This window comes from Gavia stellata, chromosome 7, assembly GCF_030936135.1.
Source record: "Gavia stellata isolate bGavSte3 chromosome 7, bGavSte3.hap2, whole genome shotgun sequence".
NCBI lineage: Eukaryota > Metazoa > Chordata > Aves > Gaviiformes > Gaviidae > Gavia > Gavia stellata.
Genome location: NC_082600.1, coordinates 24,889,728 through 24,905,077, shown reverse-complemented (window position 1 = coordinate 24,905,077; position 15,350 = coordinate 24,889,728). Strand labels below are relative to the sequence as shown.

The 15,350-nt window shown below is 40.7% G+C and overlaps 1 protein-coding gene across 4 annotated transcripts in view; it reads left to right on the top strand.

The window, feature by feature from the left end:
• NRXN3 (neurexin 3) overlaps positions 1-15,350 on the top strand; it is a 983,888-nt gene that overhangs the window by 434,695 nt on the left and 533,843 nt on the right. For all 4 annotated transcript variants that reach the window (XM_059819968.1, XM_059819967.1, XM_059819969.1 and 1 more), the window contains one exon: positions 274-393. In XM_059819968.1, the coding sequence (XP_059675951.1) occupies positions 274-393 (120 nt within the window). The remainder of the gene's footprint in view (positions 1-273; positions 394-15,350) is intronic.

The window sequence follows — 15,350 nt, the reverse complement described above, 5'->3', positions numbered from 1 at the left end:
GGCCTGCCTAAGAGGGAATATGGTGCTGTTCACTCTTCTTCCTTGCTCTGTGTTACAGTTTGCTGTTTTGTTGTGGAGTGTACAGTTGTCTTTGTGCTATTTTTACCTGAGTTGCTTGCATGTCCAAGAATGGAAAAGTGTTTGATTAGTGCTTTTTCTCTTCTGCATGAGGATACTGATAGTAATGGTAATGATGAATTGGAGCTCTTGTGGCCATGGCTAAAATGATTCTCTCAGCTTTGTTTCACCCTTTTCTTGTCATCCCTTCTCCAGGACCGAGCACTACCTGCCAGGAAGATTCCTGTGCTAATCAGGGCATCTGTAATCAGCAATGGGAAGGCTTCACCTGTGATTGCTCCATGACTTCATATTCTGGGAGCCAGTGTAATGACCGTAAGTAGACTTTCTATTGGATTGGTGAGCTGTGATTTCTGATGGATGGGAGCACAGAGAACACATGATTAGTTTTGCTTTCAACTGAAATACAACTTTACCAGTGTCAAAGCCAAACTGCTTCCTGGAAAGTGTTTTTGAAGCATACAGCAGGTTTTTTTTTTCCTTGTTAAAATTATAATTTGCAATTCAGTATGTGCTGGGGTTTATTTTTTCTTCTTTTTAAAAGCTAACTCAACCAGACCAATGATGGTAATTGATGTTAATGGAATTCCTGGTTTAGAGAAACCAGGAATGACTTGTATATATTGTATGTAATATTCATATAGGTACAAAACGACTAGGTTTTGTTTACTAAATTATGCTTTGAGGTCTTCATTCAAACCTTGGTGACAAAGACATGAGATCCGTGTGAAACTGCTGAGCAGTGTTCTAGATTGTCTTCTACTGAATTACTAGATGTATGCTAACATGAAAAATTGGGTACTGTTTGCTAGAATGTTCAGTTAAAACAAGGTGGTCAATTAAACAGACAGCAACAGTGTTGTGCTTCTTGGTATATTGATTTGCTTCATCTCAAAACACTGGATGTTTTTCTTGGCCAATTACTATTAAGATCTCTGATAAAATAATTGAACAAAACCCTGAAGTCTTCCTTTAGGGGGCGGATGATTAGCTTTCAGACATTGCCTCTGCTCATCCTGATATGGCCTTTGCTCCTGCCTGGAGGGAGCAGATCAGTTCAGCCCTACTCTCTCCCCACTTCTATTATTTAAGGTGACAGTCGCTTCTCCCTCCTTGCTCAGAGGCAGGGGAACAAAGGAGCACATTGAGTGCTGTAGTAAGCATAAAAGTAGGCTTCAGTAATTTGGTTCATTGTGTTTGTAAATTTTAAGACCAGGAAAGACTCTTACAGGTCCACTCTGTCCACCTGCATTTCACAAGCTGCTGTTTTTCGTTAATGGTATTTGCGGTAGACTTTATTAGTGGTACTAGAAAGTCCACGTAATACTGGTGCCACAGCACTGTCACATCTGCAACCCTTTCCCTAGAAGTCTGAGATGAATTGATGGCACATATGACAAGCTGTTTAACACGTGGTGACAGTCTGTTTCTGCTGAAGGCCAAAAAGTCTGCTTTTCTGAGTCATTCATAAAATGTGGTGTTATCTGCGTTGGTCTCCCCTTTCTCCCAGCATACTTCTCCCAAACAGATACTGGAAAGGCCTATCAGCATTCGTACTTTGAGAGGGGCTGTATAAGAAGGGTACTACAGACACAGATTTATAGGCTGTCATGCCACATCTGGTTTTGGGTTGTTTTGGAATTCAGAGTGACTCCTTTGGGTCCAGAAGAAACATTGCTTATTGGAGCCACAAGATTTGGCTCTGATTTTCTTCTTTTTTTGTTTTGGTTTGCTTTTGTCAATTGGACACCCAGTTTCCCATTCTCACACTGCTTGTTCATTCAGTTTAGACTTGCTAAGCATAGCACATTATAAACCTGTTGTGTAAAAGAAATGCTACTTTGAATCCTGTTGGGCTGCATTTAAGTACATGTCCAGGAAATCTCTGAAGAGATTATTGATACTGTCAGTTTTGTTTCTAATATGCTGGGCTTCACAGCTCCAGAATGTCGCGGTGCCCTTGTTATGCCATTGCTAATGACAGAGCAGGCTCTGAAGTGTCAGAAAGCCAGGTTCCTGTGTTTGTAATTGAGGGTTCCTTGCTGCTTTTTAGATCTGGCAGCTGGAAACCACGCAGAGCAGAGATGGGGGTTTGATATGACTGGGGGTGATGTGGACAACATAGTAGCCAGCCTCCCAGTGTCAGGGCTGGCTGGTGATCTAGAAATGCCCACAGAAGGATGTGGGTTTCAAAATGGTCTGGAAAGGTAGGTCATGTGGACTCCTCCTGGAACACAAGACTTCAGCCAGGATCTTCAAAAAGTGCGTATAACATCTTTTTGTGGGTTTTTTTTTTTCAGTCTTTGCCACGTATCAGGACATTGAAGATATAGTTCTACTCCTGGTTGCCTGATGAAGTTATGAAGTGTTGTGGATTGTGAAGAGGGAAAAGGTTTCCTTCCTGTACCTATCTGTTAGACATGGTTGCTATTATACCCTAGTCTAATGGAAGTACAGGGACTTATATGTTAATTGAATTAAATGTTCTTTAGACTGGATTTCAGTGCAAGTAATGGCAGGGGGAGGTAACTTCTGTGTAACCTGAAGCCTTGCTATTATTTAGAAATGCATCAGGCTCCTTGGTAGAACTTTTTTTTTGCCACAGGAGTCTAATTAATTTAGTAGATGGCTATTTCTATTTTATGAGCAAATTGTGGTCTCTCACTGATGTAAATATGGAATATTAAAGTCAATAGAACGGGTCTAGATTTACACAATGGAAACAGCTGCAAAAGGAGGAGTTACTGAATATGTTTTGTCTTTCCTTTTCTGTTAATCAACTCAGGCATCTACACTGGAAAATTTGCATTTCCATGTGTTTGATGCAGATTATTTCAGTGCACCGAGATAGAGAAATGGCATGTCTGGTGGTCTTTTCAGTTATCTTGATGACCTCTTTAGATCATCCCCAATTAACTATTGGTAAGTGTGAGTTGTTATTTGCTAGGGTAAACTTTGATAATACTGAATGACTCTGCAATACTCAAGAAAGCTTGGTGTGCCAATATGTTTTTGCTTATTAATTTTTGTCCCAGGACTGGGCCATTAAGCTTCCCAGTTCAGATGCAACTGGCCTGGAACTGCTGTTTCTGAAAGGTGAAGGAGAAGCACAGGTGGCAGAGGTGCATGTTGTACATCTATAGACATGTTTGTACATTTGCAACTGTTGATTAACAAGACAAGGATTTAAATTTCTAGTGGAAATGATGATACAACCTTAATTTTTAGCTGTTGCTGTGTAGCTCTGTTTTAGATGTTCTTTACACTGTAGGGATCAAGATTCCACAGAGTAAGACATTAATGGAAACTATGGTGGCATAAATTCAGTTTGAATATGCTTCATTTTGAGTCGTACCATTTCTTGTGCCAATGTTAAAAAACAAAACCAACAAAAAACCACAGACACCTCCTGCCCTCAAATTTATTTGAGAAGGTCTCTTGTACAAAAGTGAATTTGAAGGTCTGCCCTGCATACTAGCCAGTACTAACACCTATAAAGAAAGGTAGAAATAGAAGTAATGGTACTATTTGGGATATGCTGGTTCCATTCTCCTTGCCTTTTAAGATCTGTTCTTTATTTCTTGAAGTGGTTCCTCATTCTTCAATCTCTAGAGATGTTTTAATCAGTCCAGCATCACATTCAATAAATCTGGGCTTTCAACCAATTTTCAGAATTAATTTGTTAATCTAAGATGTAGGAAATCAGCATTAAAATACTGCAATTGATACTTAGGCATATCAAGCTACCTTGGCATGCCAAACTGTTGCTTAGACTGTTCAAATGTATAACTTTGAGCAGATAAGTTATCAGAATTATAAGTTAACCCACGATGTTAATGAAGCGTCTTGTATCTGGGGTGAACTCCATCCTGTTACTGTTCTTCACCATGATACAAGATGAAAACATGGTAGTTAAGACTCCAAGTTACCTGAGGTGCGGCATGTATTTAAACTGTTGTCCTATTAACACCTTTAAAGATTCTTTAACTTATTCATGTTCTTGTCTATCTGGTCAAAATATGACATTTTATTTTCTGCACAGAGAGAATGCATAAAAAATAGGCTTTGGCAATCTAGCTAATGGGAATAGTATATGTATGTCAAACAAGATCATAGAAAACACTGCTTGTTACTCAGTGCCTCATGCAGATGAGTAACACTGAGGGTCAAGCTTTCCAGAAGAAATCGCCAGGCTAACACAAGTATCTGTTGATGGAGGCTGTTTGTCTGTAAAAGATTAATAACCTGCAGCAATGACTAGTGCAAGCAGAGTATAAAGCACTTTTTCAAATAGCTTTTTTTGTTGTTGTTGTTGAAACAGTTAAGTCAAGTCCATCTGCTGACTATTGATTGGCTTTTTAGGGGGGTTATTATTAATTTATTTATAACTCTGGGTTGTAATATCCACCTGGTTTAAAAACAAGTTTTCCATTTGATTGGTAAAAAGAAAAGGCAGCCTATGTTTGTCCTCTTGTGTGTGTATCTTCATATGCTTCCAGTCTGCATGCTTTTCAAAGAGCCTGTTGAAAAGCAGAGCGATCCTCTAACCTTCCAATGTGATCGTTTGGTTAAGTGGTGCTTGTGTTTTATCGGGGGGAGAGGTAATACACAGGGCTGTTCTTTTTGTGCAATAAGTTATATTTTTCTTCCAAGATCCCTTTCCATGCAGTGCATAACCTATATGCTTCTACTGCCTTTCCATGAATCACATTAGGAGGAGGAAAGTATTAGAGGGAAAGGGAGTCGTGGTGACTTTGCTCTTTTGTTCATTAATTTGGCACTATCACAGGAAGAGTTTTTCATAACTTCAGTTCTGTAATGATAGTGAGTGAGGCTTACTCACTAGCCAAAATCTTTTTTTTTCCTTGACTTAAAAGGAAAGATATCAAAATTAGCAGAACATGTCTAAGCACAGAGCATTTTGGATTGAATGAGGAAGACTGAAGCTGGCCTCTCTGCCACATGTGTGTTCTAGGTGAGATGCAAGGGATGTCAGAGCAGCCCCATCCCTTGTCCACTACTGCCCTTCCTTTTCCCCCCCCCGTCTATGTAAGTAGTTGAGTACCTAAGTGGATTGATGCTTCTGGAGCATAGCCTGTAGACTAGGTTTTAAAAAGGCAGTGGCAGAGCCAGCTTCCCTTACCCCTGCTTAAACAGCATGGCAAAATAGCCATTAGAAGAGACTGCTAGCAGGGCAAATGGCTAAAGTAGTAACTGTTACTTTATAGTGGTGGCTTTATTCTGATGTGCTCATGAGCCATTTGCACTCCACGCTTGTTTTGTCTGCACCACTGAGCAGTTACAGCTATCTCCATGGCAGGATTCAGACCCCCAGCTGGGAGATGGACCCTATTCCCTCTCCCTCAGTATTTTGTGTTTTTACCATCTGGGCCAATTTTTTGTCCAGACTTCATGACCTCCCTTAATATCAATGCCAGCATGCTCAGCTTGATTTACTTAGAGAAACCCTCTTCATTGTTCATGTTTAATTATCGCCCATTAATTTCTAATGTGCCCAGCTTATCACTTACTAAGTCAGACAGCAAGAGGTTGCTAGTGTGTAGAAAATAAATCTGCGTAGACTTTTAGTCATGCATGGGTAAACCAGTCAGCTGTTTAAATATCAGCACGCTTAAGTATTTGCCTTTGATACTACAGAGACATCCACCCTACACGAAGCAAGAGTCACCTCTGATTTATCTCGAGTGAATCATACTTCATTACAGCAGGTCAGGCACCCTGCCTACTTCTTACTTTGCTCCTCATGCTTTGCCCTTGCTTAGTCAGTGCTCTTTTACGTACCCTCTTCTGTAACTAGTGTTTTCTGGCTGATGGCGCATTTACAGTTCCTACCCTAAGGCTTTGGTGTCTTCTGTCTCTCAATGACCTTATCCTTTGAGGACTGGGATAAGAGAGGAGGGAAACGCAACTGTGTACTTTAGTACATGATGTAAATCGTATCATTGTGATTTGAGTTGTGAACCCTGCTTTTACCCTTCTCACCACTATTTATTTTCATTTGCGCTGCAACTCCAAGAACTGTAACATCTTTAGGGCAAGGATCTAGTGCTACTTCTTGTTAAAGTACCATGCACTTTTCTGATGCTTAGTAATAACCCACTACATAATTGCTTTAGCACTTGAGTGGTTTAAGAATGCTTGTTGCTTTTCTGTGTACTGAAAGGCATTTTGCCTCTCCTGAGTAACAGCTGTAAAACCTCAGATCAGGCTGCAGATCAAGAGCTTGCTTGCCCCATATTCCCTTTGGGGGAGTCATCCAGGATGGGTAGTGCTGTCAACATCAGGGGGAGGAATTTGGGTGTCCCTGTTTTGGGTGAGAAAGGGAGAATTTGAGTGACAGGTGCTTTTTGGAATTGCTCCTTCTGCACCTTTCAACTTCTCAAGGTGCCCTGACAGGAAAGTGTTTCCTTTTTTTCAATTGTGAAAGCCAGCCAACTTTATTCTTTAGTGATCCCCAAAATGCAGCTAGGTCTCTAGTGAGTAATTTAATTATGATTGCTTCAACAGCCTGGCAGAAGGAGCATTTAGGATGAGAGCTGCAATCAGTCACTGATATCTGTGCACACCTGGCTGCTGTCAGCACATAAGCTATGGTCCAGCTGTGCTGCAGACTTCAACAGGACGGAAGGAGAAAGACTTTTTACAGGTGGTGGTGATTACAGCTTCTGTTATCAACCTTTGAGCAGTTCAAGCAGTTACTTAATTCTCTTTCTGACACTGCTCAGCAGCTATGCCTTTTTCATAAACATGTCGCAGAAGGCTCTTGCCATAATTTTGTTCCTTGTGATCTTTGCTCTCTTTGACAGTATTTTTTACATGATACTTTTTGGTAGTCATGGCAATAGTTATCGCTTTTCATGTTATAAGTAGCTGAGTGATTGGTACTGTGTCCTGGGTATTTTGCCCCATGAAAGAGCTGGCCTCTGAAAGTGCTCCTTCAGTAATGGCACACCCAGGGTGTGATCTCTGATAAGATATTGATGTAAGTTGACAACAGTAACAGAAATATGGTACAACAAAATAGGAGTCTATTTGTTCTGTCGTCTCAAGCTCCATTTGGCAATGGTGATCTCTAAGCACATCTTTCCACTGAATGTAAGTTAATAAATTAAGTGTTCTTAATTGTCAAATGTAGCAAGGATTTGATTAATTTTAAATGTAGCTTTTTCCTTGTAGTGTCTTGCACATGTTCATATTTTCTTTAAGAAGCAGCAAATGTAAAAACCAAGGAAAATGCTGAAATAGGCTTCAATCATTAATTTCATTCTTTAAAGATTCTTTTTTTCTTTATATTAGCTTCTCCACAGAAGATGGTACAGTACTGAATTTGGAAGCTGATGGCAAATGTATGTAGTGTTGGATTTAGTAGGCAAAAGTCAGCCTGAGCTCGAGGACCCTTATTTTAAGTGGATTTTTTTTTTCACATAATGCTATGAAACTTTTGTCCTCAATTGTATTGCCCAAATACTCTAGGTGAATCTCACACCAGTGACAGTTTCTTCAGCATGAGGTATTTTGGGTGCCACGTGCTATGCCGATGGTACTTGTACTTTTGCAGAGAAGAGGAAAAACCCTTGCAAAAGCCTGTTAATCTTGCAGCTGTTGCTGTTGATCTGGAACAGAATACCCTAGTCACCAATCTCGGTGAAAGCACAGCTGGCTTTGATTGTTGCCTCCATTCCCCTATGAATCTGCCATAACTGGCACTATGGATTATGAAAACGTGATTCCTGTGTTGGACCTAATGTCCTGCGTGGGAACTCTGGCTTGCTTTAGTCTGTTTTTTGCCCCAGCTGGGTTTTGTGTGCTCACCCATCTTTGCAGTACCCAACTAAGTTAGATACCTGTGCTTTTAAGCCGTTGCTCTGTCTCATTTGTGATAAGTAGAGTATAATGGTGTTAATGAGATGGGATAGGGTTCATTTAGTGCCTTCCCAGACAGCATGGAGTTGGCTATTGTAGGACATGCTGTATTGGCATCTTATTCCTGTAGGGTCCTCAAGGAGTTATTGTTTATTTCCCAGGCTGCCTATATAGAAAACAGTTAGCAAAAAGGAGCCTGCATTAAAGGCTGAGAACAGGTAGATGGAGATTGAAGTTGGTCTTTGTATTTTATGGACTAACTTTGTTTGCAGTAACACTTATTTATAAATACAAAATAATTCCTTTGATTTCAATAAGGTAACTCGTGATTTATGCCAGTATTGACAGATCAAAATCTGGCATGGGATTCTCTGAGTCCACATATCAAATATGCCTAATTGTTTTGTATTTAAGATTTGTACAATTTTTTTTATACCTTTGACTGAAAGCTACCTTTAAGATTACAGTCATTAGTGTGGACAAATGTATTTCATAAAATATTACAGGGCACAGGTAGCTGAGAATGCCAACATGCAGAGAGATGCAGGCAGTGCTAGAATTTTTTTTCTTCTTCTTGCTGGCTTTTGAGACTTTCAAGTCTGGGGCTACGTAAGGAAGGAGGCTAGGGTGATTTAGGGAGAGAGAGACACGTCTTGTATGCTTATCCTGTTTTTTGCAATGGAAATTATTAACAGAAAAACAAAGACCTCAGAGGTCCTGAGGGAGATTCTTGTTCACTATCCAGGCTGCCTAATCTACTAATTATTGCCTGTCATTGGAAGAAGGCTACCTATTGATCTCCAGTGGAGTTTAGCTGTATATAGGGATATACCTTTATTACGTTGCAATCTGGTTACACAGAAGCTGGTATAATGATCTCAGCTGTGGAACACTAGGGATTAGATGCAAACCCTTAATTACAGTTATCTTAATAATGATCCTCAAGGGGCAGTTTGAAACCCGCTGCTTGGGTACCTGTGAAACAAGCTTTGCAAGGGGGGAGCATTTTTTGGTGGATTGCATTATATTTGTGGAGGTGTTTCACTGTGTACCGACATGCGAGGTCTGCACAAACACTGGGAATGGAGGCTGGAACTTCAGTTGCCTTTTGCTGTCCTTAGAGAATTTGGGCCACAAGGAAATGTCTCTGATTGTGGAAGTAAACAGGCTTTTCAGTAAAAACCCCAAGAATAATTAAATGACATGAATTCTATTAGAGGGTAAGTGTTAAATGAAACCCCAGTTAGCTAATGGGTGTCCACAGAAGAAAAAGCTTCCAAATCTGTGAATGTTAGTTCATTTCAAACTCTTGGGTACACACAAAACTGGTGAAAATTTTTCTTCGGTGGTAGTTTAATCAGTGATAACTGCACATTTAGGACAAGCAAAACTTTGCATATTTCAGTGAAAATCTTAGAATAGTTCTGAACAGAAAAAAATGAGGAAGGAATAAAAAAGTGGGATGTGGTTGATTTCATCATTTTCAAAACGAAGTTCAGGATTCATTGGCTGCATCAAAATGATGAATTTATCTTGAAAATTAACAGAGAGTGCTTAAAAACCTGAGAAAGATGACAACTAATCTTAGTTTCAAAGTGTTGACCTAAGTTAGTTCATCCTCCTCTGTGTAGAGGTTTATGATTTAGTCAGTCACTGTGTTGTGACTCCCTGAGGCTCTTCCCAGACCTCTGTGTTGTAGATGAGCAGCGTGGGCTTGTGGTGGCCTCCCTGGCCTGGGAGATGCATTTCAGGATGTTTATATTGCCAGCAGGGTGCTTGAGAGGGAGATCTTGAGTGGGATGGGGAAAGAGAGTAGAAAATTACTCTTCCCTAGGAAAGCAGAGTTATCTGATCTTTTTAGTGTACTTTTGTTAAAATGCCTTTAGCCTCAGCCTAAGAGTGGTTGTGTTTGTGTCCATTGACTAACTGTCTCAGATAATATAACTGACCTCTAGACCAGAGTGTCTTGATTAGACTCTGGCTTTAATAATACACCTGCCAAATATAAGCAATTTTTTCTTCCAGAGAGACTCTGGCATGTTGATTTTGAAGGAAGTGTGGTTGGAGCTCTAGTCTTCCTCTTGCCTCTGTTCTGAAACCTAATTGCAGTGCTTGGCCACAGCAAAGCTGGTGTCAGGTTTGCTGGCTTCTCATAACTATCTGTCATATTTCTTTTCTTTTTTTTCTTTTTCAGGTTGCACTAAATGACCTTTTGTCTGTTACATTTCTGCCCTGCTGATCTCAGGCAAATGGTGAAGATAGATAGCAATTTCACAAGCCATCCATCATACAGTTTGTAGGTCCCTTAGAAGCATCTGTGTCTTTAATAGTTCATCTGTTACAGATATTCTCATAATTGAAGACCACAAAATGCTGAAGAGAGAGCTAATATTGGTATTTCTTTCGACTACTGGAGACTTCAGCAGTCAGGTGTCTTTCACTTGGAAACACAGACTCTCATGGGAAGTGTCTGTGCACCAGGGTTTAAATTATGGATCCAAGCCAACTGCACATTACAGAAGGCAGTGCTACTTCTGACATCTGCAAAGACTAATTTTTCTGCTTTGCTGTTGTAAAACTGGATTGGTTGTTTTACCAGTGCAGAATGAACTGAGCAGACCTGGCTTTCAAGCCCTTGCTCTGTGTGAAGGTGCAGAAGTCCTCAGAAGCAGTGACTGTGAATCTGAGTGCTGGCAAATGGTTGTAGGCACTCCAGCCATGTGATACGGGGCAAAAGAAAATCTGGTTGAGGGAGTGTGTGTGAAAGAGAGAGAGATAGTGATCTCGAGGTCAATGGGCATAATGTTTGACTCCAGACAACATGCAAAGTTACCGAATGGGGCATGATGTTGATCTCTTGTGTCAGCTGTGCAGCATATATATGCAGTAGTTGACTTGCCGTACATAGATACTTGAAATACCTGTCTGAAGTATTGCTGGGTTGCACACATATGCTATGTTAGACCAGGTAGGACACCATGTTAATCCTACATGCTTAAGTTTAGGGTTGACCTGGATTTCTCCACATGACGCTGCAGCAGATAGTGCTGCAGCATGGAGAATATCCTGAGAATTCATCTTTTTATAGTTACTTGAATGCTGAGAACTGAGGTCAGGCAGAATTGTCTATGCTTCCCATTGTTTAAACACAAATCATAAGAGTTAAGTGTTTGTACTGGCAGTAAAAAAAAAAAAGTCAGCCTGTTTTCTCTACTTTTTTCTCTGTTTTGAACTTGTTACCAGTGGTGAATTTACTCTGCATTTGTCCCAGCTGGAAAAGGCTGGAGACTTAAATCCCTTACCTCATCCTGCTGAAATAGAGATACTTCTGATGGACACTTTGGACACAAATTTGTGCTTTTTCTCAAGGGAACCATCCTCACAGAGATCCCTACCTGGATGTGGAATTGCTACTGATGGGTCATGTGCATGAAGCATGATAGATCAAGTAATTTAAACTTAATTTAGGCACAGCAGAGGACATACTTAGCCCAAATATCACACTTGAGACCTGTACTAAACTCATTATGGGAGTTATTAAAAATGTGTAGAGAGTATATATCATAATGCTTCCTCCTGTTTTATAAGAATAAACTTGGAAGTATTTGCTAAAGTAGAGCTAGGTATAGCACAATACCTGGTATGGAGCAGAATGTAAGATCAACCACATCTTCCTGCCCAGGGACCCCTGCATTTGCCTACCTCCTTTAGAAGCCAGCACACTTAAATGCTTTCTGTTGCAGAGATGAATTTCTAACTGAGTTTGGTCGATGAAGTAGAAACTAGCCAGGTTTTCATACTTTCACTGGTGCCAGGAAATTCTTGTTTATGACCAGTAAGATGTGAACCAGCTGGGTAACTTAAGTTGCTCACTCTCAGATGTTCTGTAAGCATACCTCCATGTTTGGGAGTAAATACTGGAAAGGGTGGAATAGCTGCCTTTCTGAGTTTCCTCCAACTCCTTCTAAATGGAAAAGGGCTTTTTTCTTTTCCAGTACTGAATAGATGGAAGTGTAGTTCTTTATTCCTGGCACTTTTAGTATTTGGAGACTTGTTTTCTTTGCCCACCTTAAAAACAGGAGATTCAGACTTACAAGAAAAGGGTGTTCACAGCTGTGCTAGGCCTGCTGGCAAATAGCATTCAGTACAGATGGTTGTCTGCCTACATGTCTCTATTTATGAAGAGGCCCCCAGTGTTTGTTAACGGTGATGAGTTTGAGAGATAAAAATAGGGAGTTGTTTGTTGTTCATTTGTTCTTTATAGATCTGTAGTGAACTCTTTTTTTTATAAAGCACAAATTCGATAGAGAGATTTGTTAACCTGCTAGAAGAGCAGGCTGTCAGAAAGCCAAGCTGCAGATGTCTGAAGTGCTGAAATACTTATTCCTTGTTTCTTATACTTCTTCCCTTTACTCCACGAGATGGTGCTGTGTTCCCACAGACCCCAGGCATCCTTTGCTTGGCTTTTCCCAGGCCCTTGGTGGGTGTTTGGAATACGAAAACTTGAAGTTAGAAAGAATATCTGTCTCTTTAGTTGCCTTTTTCTGCTGTCCAAATTAATCCCAAAAAGAGGTTTTCCAAAATCACCTAAGGCTTTGTATAGCTCGTTGCAATTTACATCTTCCTCAATGTTTATTGAGTCCTGTAGCTTTGCCATGACTTATGAGGGGTTAGGAAACCCGCCACAGGCTACTTCAAGATGTCGTAGTTTCAGAGCAGCTATACTAAATAGCAAACAGTAGAGCTGAGACTGTGTCTTGTCTGTGGTCATTCCTTGTTGACAGCCTAAGTCATGAAGATGTTTGCATTTTGCAGTGGTCTGCCTAGTTCCACATTTATTTATTTAGGTCTTCTGCAAAATGTTCTAGGGCTTCAGCCCTGGCAACTTAAATTATCTGATCGTGTCACTTAAAACAAAATAATTAGCAGTTCTGCTCTCCTCATTCTCCTACCACATGCTTTCCTATTTATGTGGAAGCTGTGGTTTTGGGAGCTCTTGGACCTCTTCTGTGTTTTATTTCTCCTGCTTTCAATTAGATTTGGAGCAGAGAAATACTGATCTGGGGCCACTGTCCTTGCAAGGAGGAAACATTGGAAGCTGGTGTTTGAAAAGGCTGAATTCCGCTGAGCATCTGCCACAAGGTGGAAAGAGAATCTTGGGGAATAAGAAGAAAAGTCACATTTCACAAGCTGGCCAGGGTATTAGCTTGCCTTGGGTTGCTAAAATGAGTTTAATGTCAGTGTGGAAAGTGGTAGAAGTGACTCATTAGTTATTTTTGAAGTCATGGATATAGAACTTCCATTTGTTCTGCAGAAGAGCTTCTTTCTTTACAGAAATAGGTACATCGGGTGAAAGGCTTCTTCACCTGTTACATGTCCCTGGAGCCTGCCATTTTAGCTTCCTAATTACCACACGTACCTTCATGTGTTGTAGATGTGTGTTCAGTGTCTTCACAGCTCTGCCTCTCATTTCCCCATGCTTCTGTAAAGAACAGTCTGATCTCACTTGTCCTCCTGCTTTTGTTCTCAGCATTTTCCAAAAGCTTGAACTTGCACTTTCCTGTTTTTCTGCTGACTGAGAGTGGGTTCCCAATTTATTTCTAGTCTCAAATCCCTGTAAGTGGTGTGGAGGTGATGAATAGAGAAGATGTACAAAATCCTTACATGCCTAAATCAGGCTGAGGCCAACTTCCCTCCCCACTTTTTAACTCCTTATAACTGGTCCTGATTAATGTGGAACAACTACTACTCCTGGGCAAGTCAGTAACAGTTTCCCATTTCAAATACCCAAATACTTTTCAGCAGGACTCCTAAAGCACATCTTACAGTTTTCATAAGTGTTACATTTCACTCAACTGGGGAACTTTAGGACCTAACTAAATTGATGACGCCATTGTATAAGGATTGTTTCTTACTCACTTAGCTCAGGACACATTCTGGACATGAACTGCAGTTTCTGTCAACAGCCATTAATCCCCATGAGCTGTGGCATGAAATGCCATGTCACACATCTTCTCCAGGGTAAGAGAAGCTTCTTATCTGGATACCTCTAAAAGTTTTTGAAATTGCTAGTAATTTTTCCAATGCTCAAAGCGCTTCTCTGATTTCTGACTTAAATTTTAATACCCAGATGCAACTTCAGAAACATTTCTGAGTGTGATCAGATATACACCAGAGACATTTTTAATCTCGGGGGTGGTGGTTTTCATCACTTCTCGGTCAGTGTCCTGCCTCTGCTACTATGAAAATTTAGGAAAAAATAAAAGCTAGGCTGCACTGATAGGTTTTCCACCCCCCCACCTCTCCCCCCCGTAAGTCCTCCCCAGAACCTTATCTGGGGATGTCTTATCTTGGAGTAGTAGTTATGGCTTCAAGGCATAGGGTGTTGAAAAGTATGATCAAGACTTTATGGATAACACTGTGAGGGTGTTTTCTGCATACAATGTGACATTTCCTTTGCCCTCGTCAAAAATATACATGTTAGCAAATAACTGAACTTTTCTGCTGTACCAACTAAGTGACTCATGTTTACTACATCTAGGTTATACTGAGCTTTGAAGACCAGACTGGATCACAATGTGTCAGGAACTTGAGGGCATTTTGGATGTGAAAGTAGGGTCATGGGTGAGGTAGAGCACAAATCATGGTATGTTCTGTATGGCGACTTTCGATTTAATGAGAGTAGCATCATCTAAGTATAGCTATTGTCCTGGCTCATCCTGTCATCACTGGTATACTGCAGACTTCTGACTTCCTTCTCTGTTGCTGTCTTCTCTCTGACTCAGGGTTTGCTATTTTGAGTGTGGGAAAGGGTTCTTTGTCTTTTCCATGTGCTTCCTTCTGAAGGCAGACCAGGGCCTGCACAGAGCAGCAGCTGTGAGTCGACGGAGCTTGCAGTTAAACAGCAGGACAACACATCGGAGCAGAAGGAATTGAATTCTCCAGGGTCAGAATTTTTAAACTATTAAGCACTGAGCAAAGTTCCCCTTGCTCCTTGTTTGCTTGCTTGTTTGGGTTTTTTGTTTTGTTTTTTTAAGGGCTCTAAGTTCCCTTTGGCATTTGCTGCTGGTGCCTTATACATCTTTTCAGTCTGGAACTGCTAACTACAGCAGGTAGTGAGACTGTTTCATGTCAAGGGGAGCTTCCTCTTCAAAAGGCAGGTGGAAGGTGGTAGGGTCTAGCTAGTTTGGGATTAGTTTCATATCTTCCTCTGGTTCAGATCTGGCTCAGACTTTGAGACAGTAACAGCCGTTACACTTTGGCAAGTAGGCAGCTTATGTTGGGAGATGTTTTGGGGAATTGGAAGGAGACCTTCAAAAGTTCTTGAGGAAGAGCTTCAACGTCGGAACAATTCTTCTGCTTTTGGTGCTAATTTGGGCTTGTGGTCA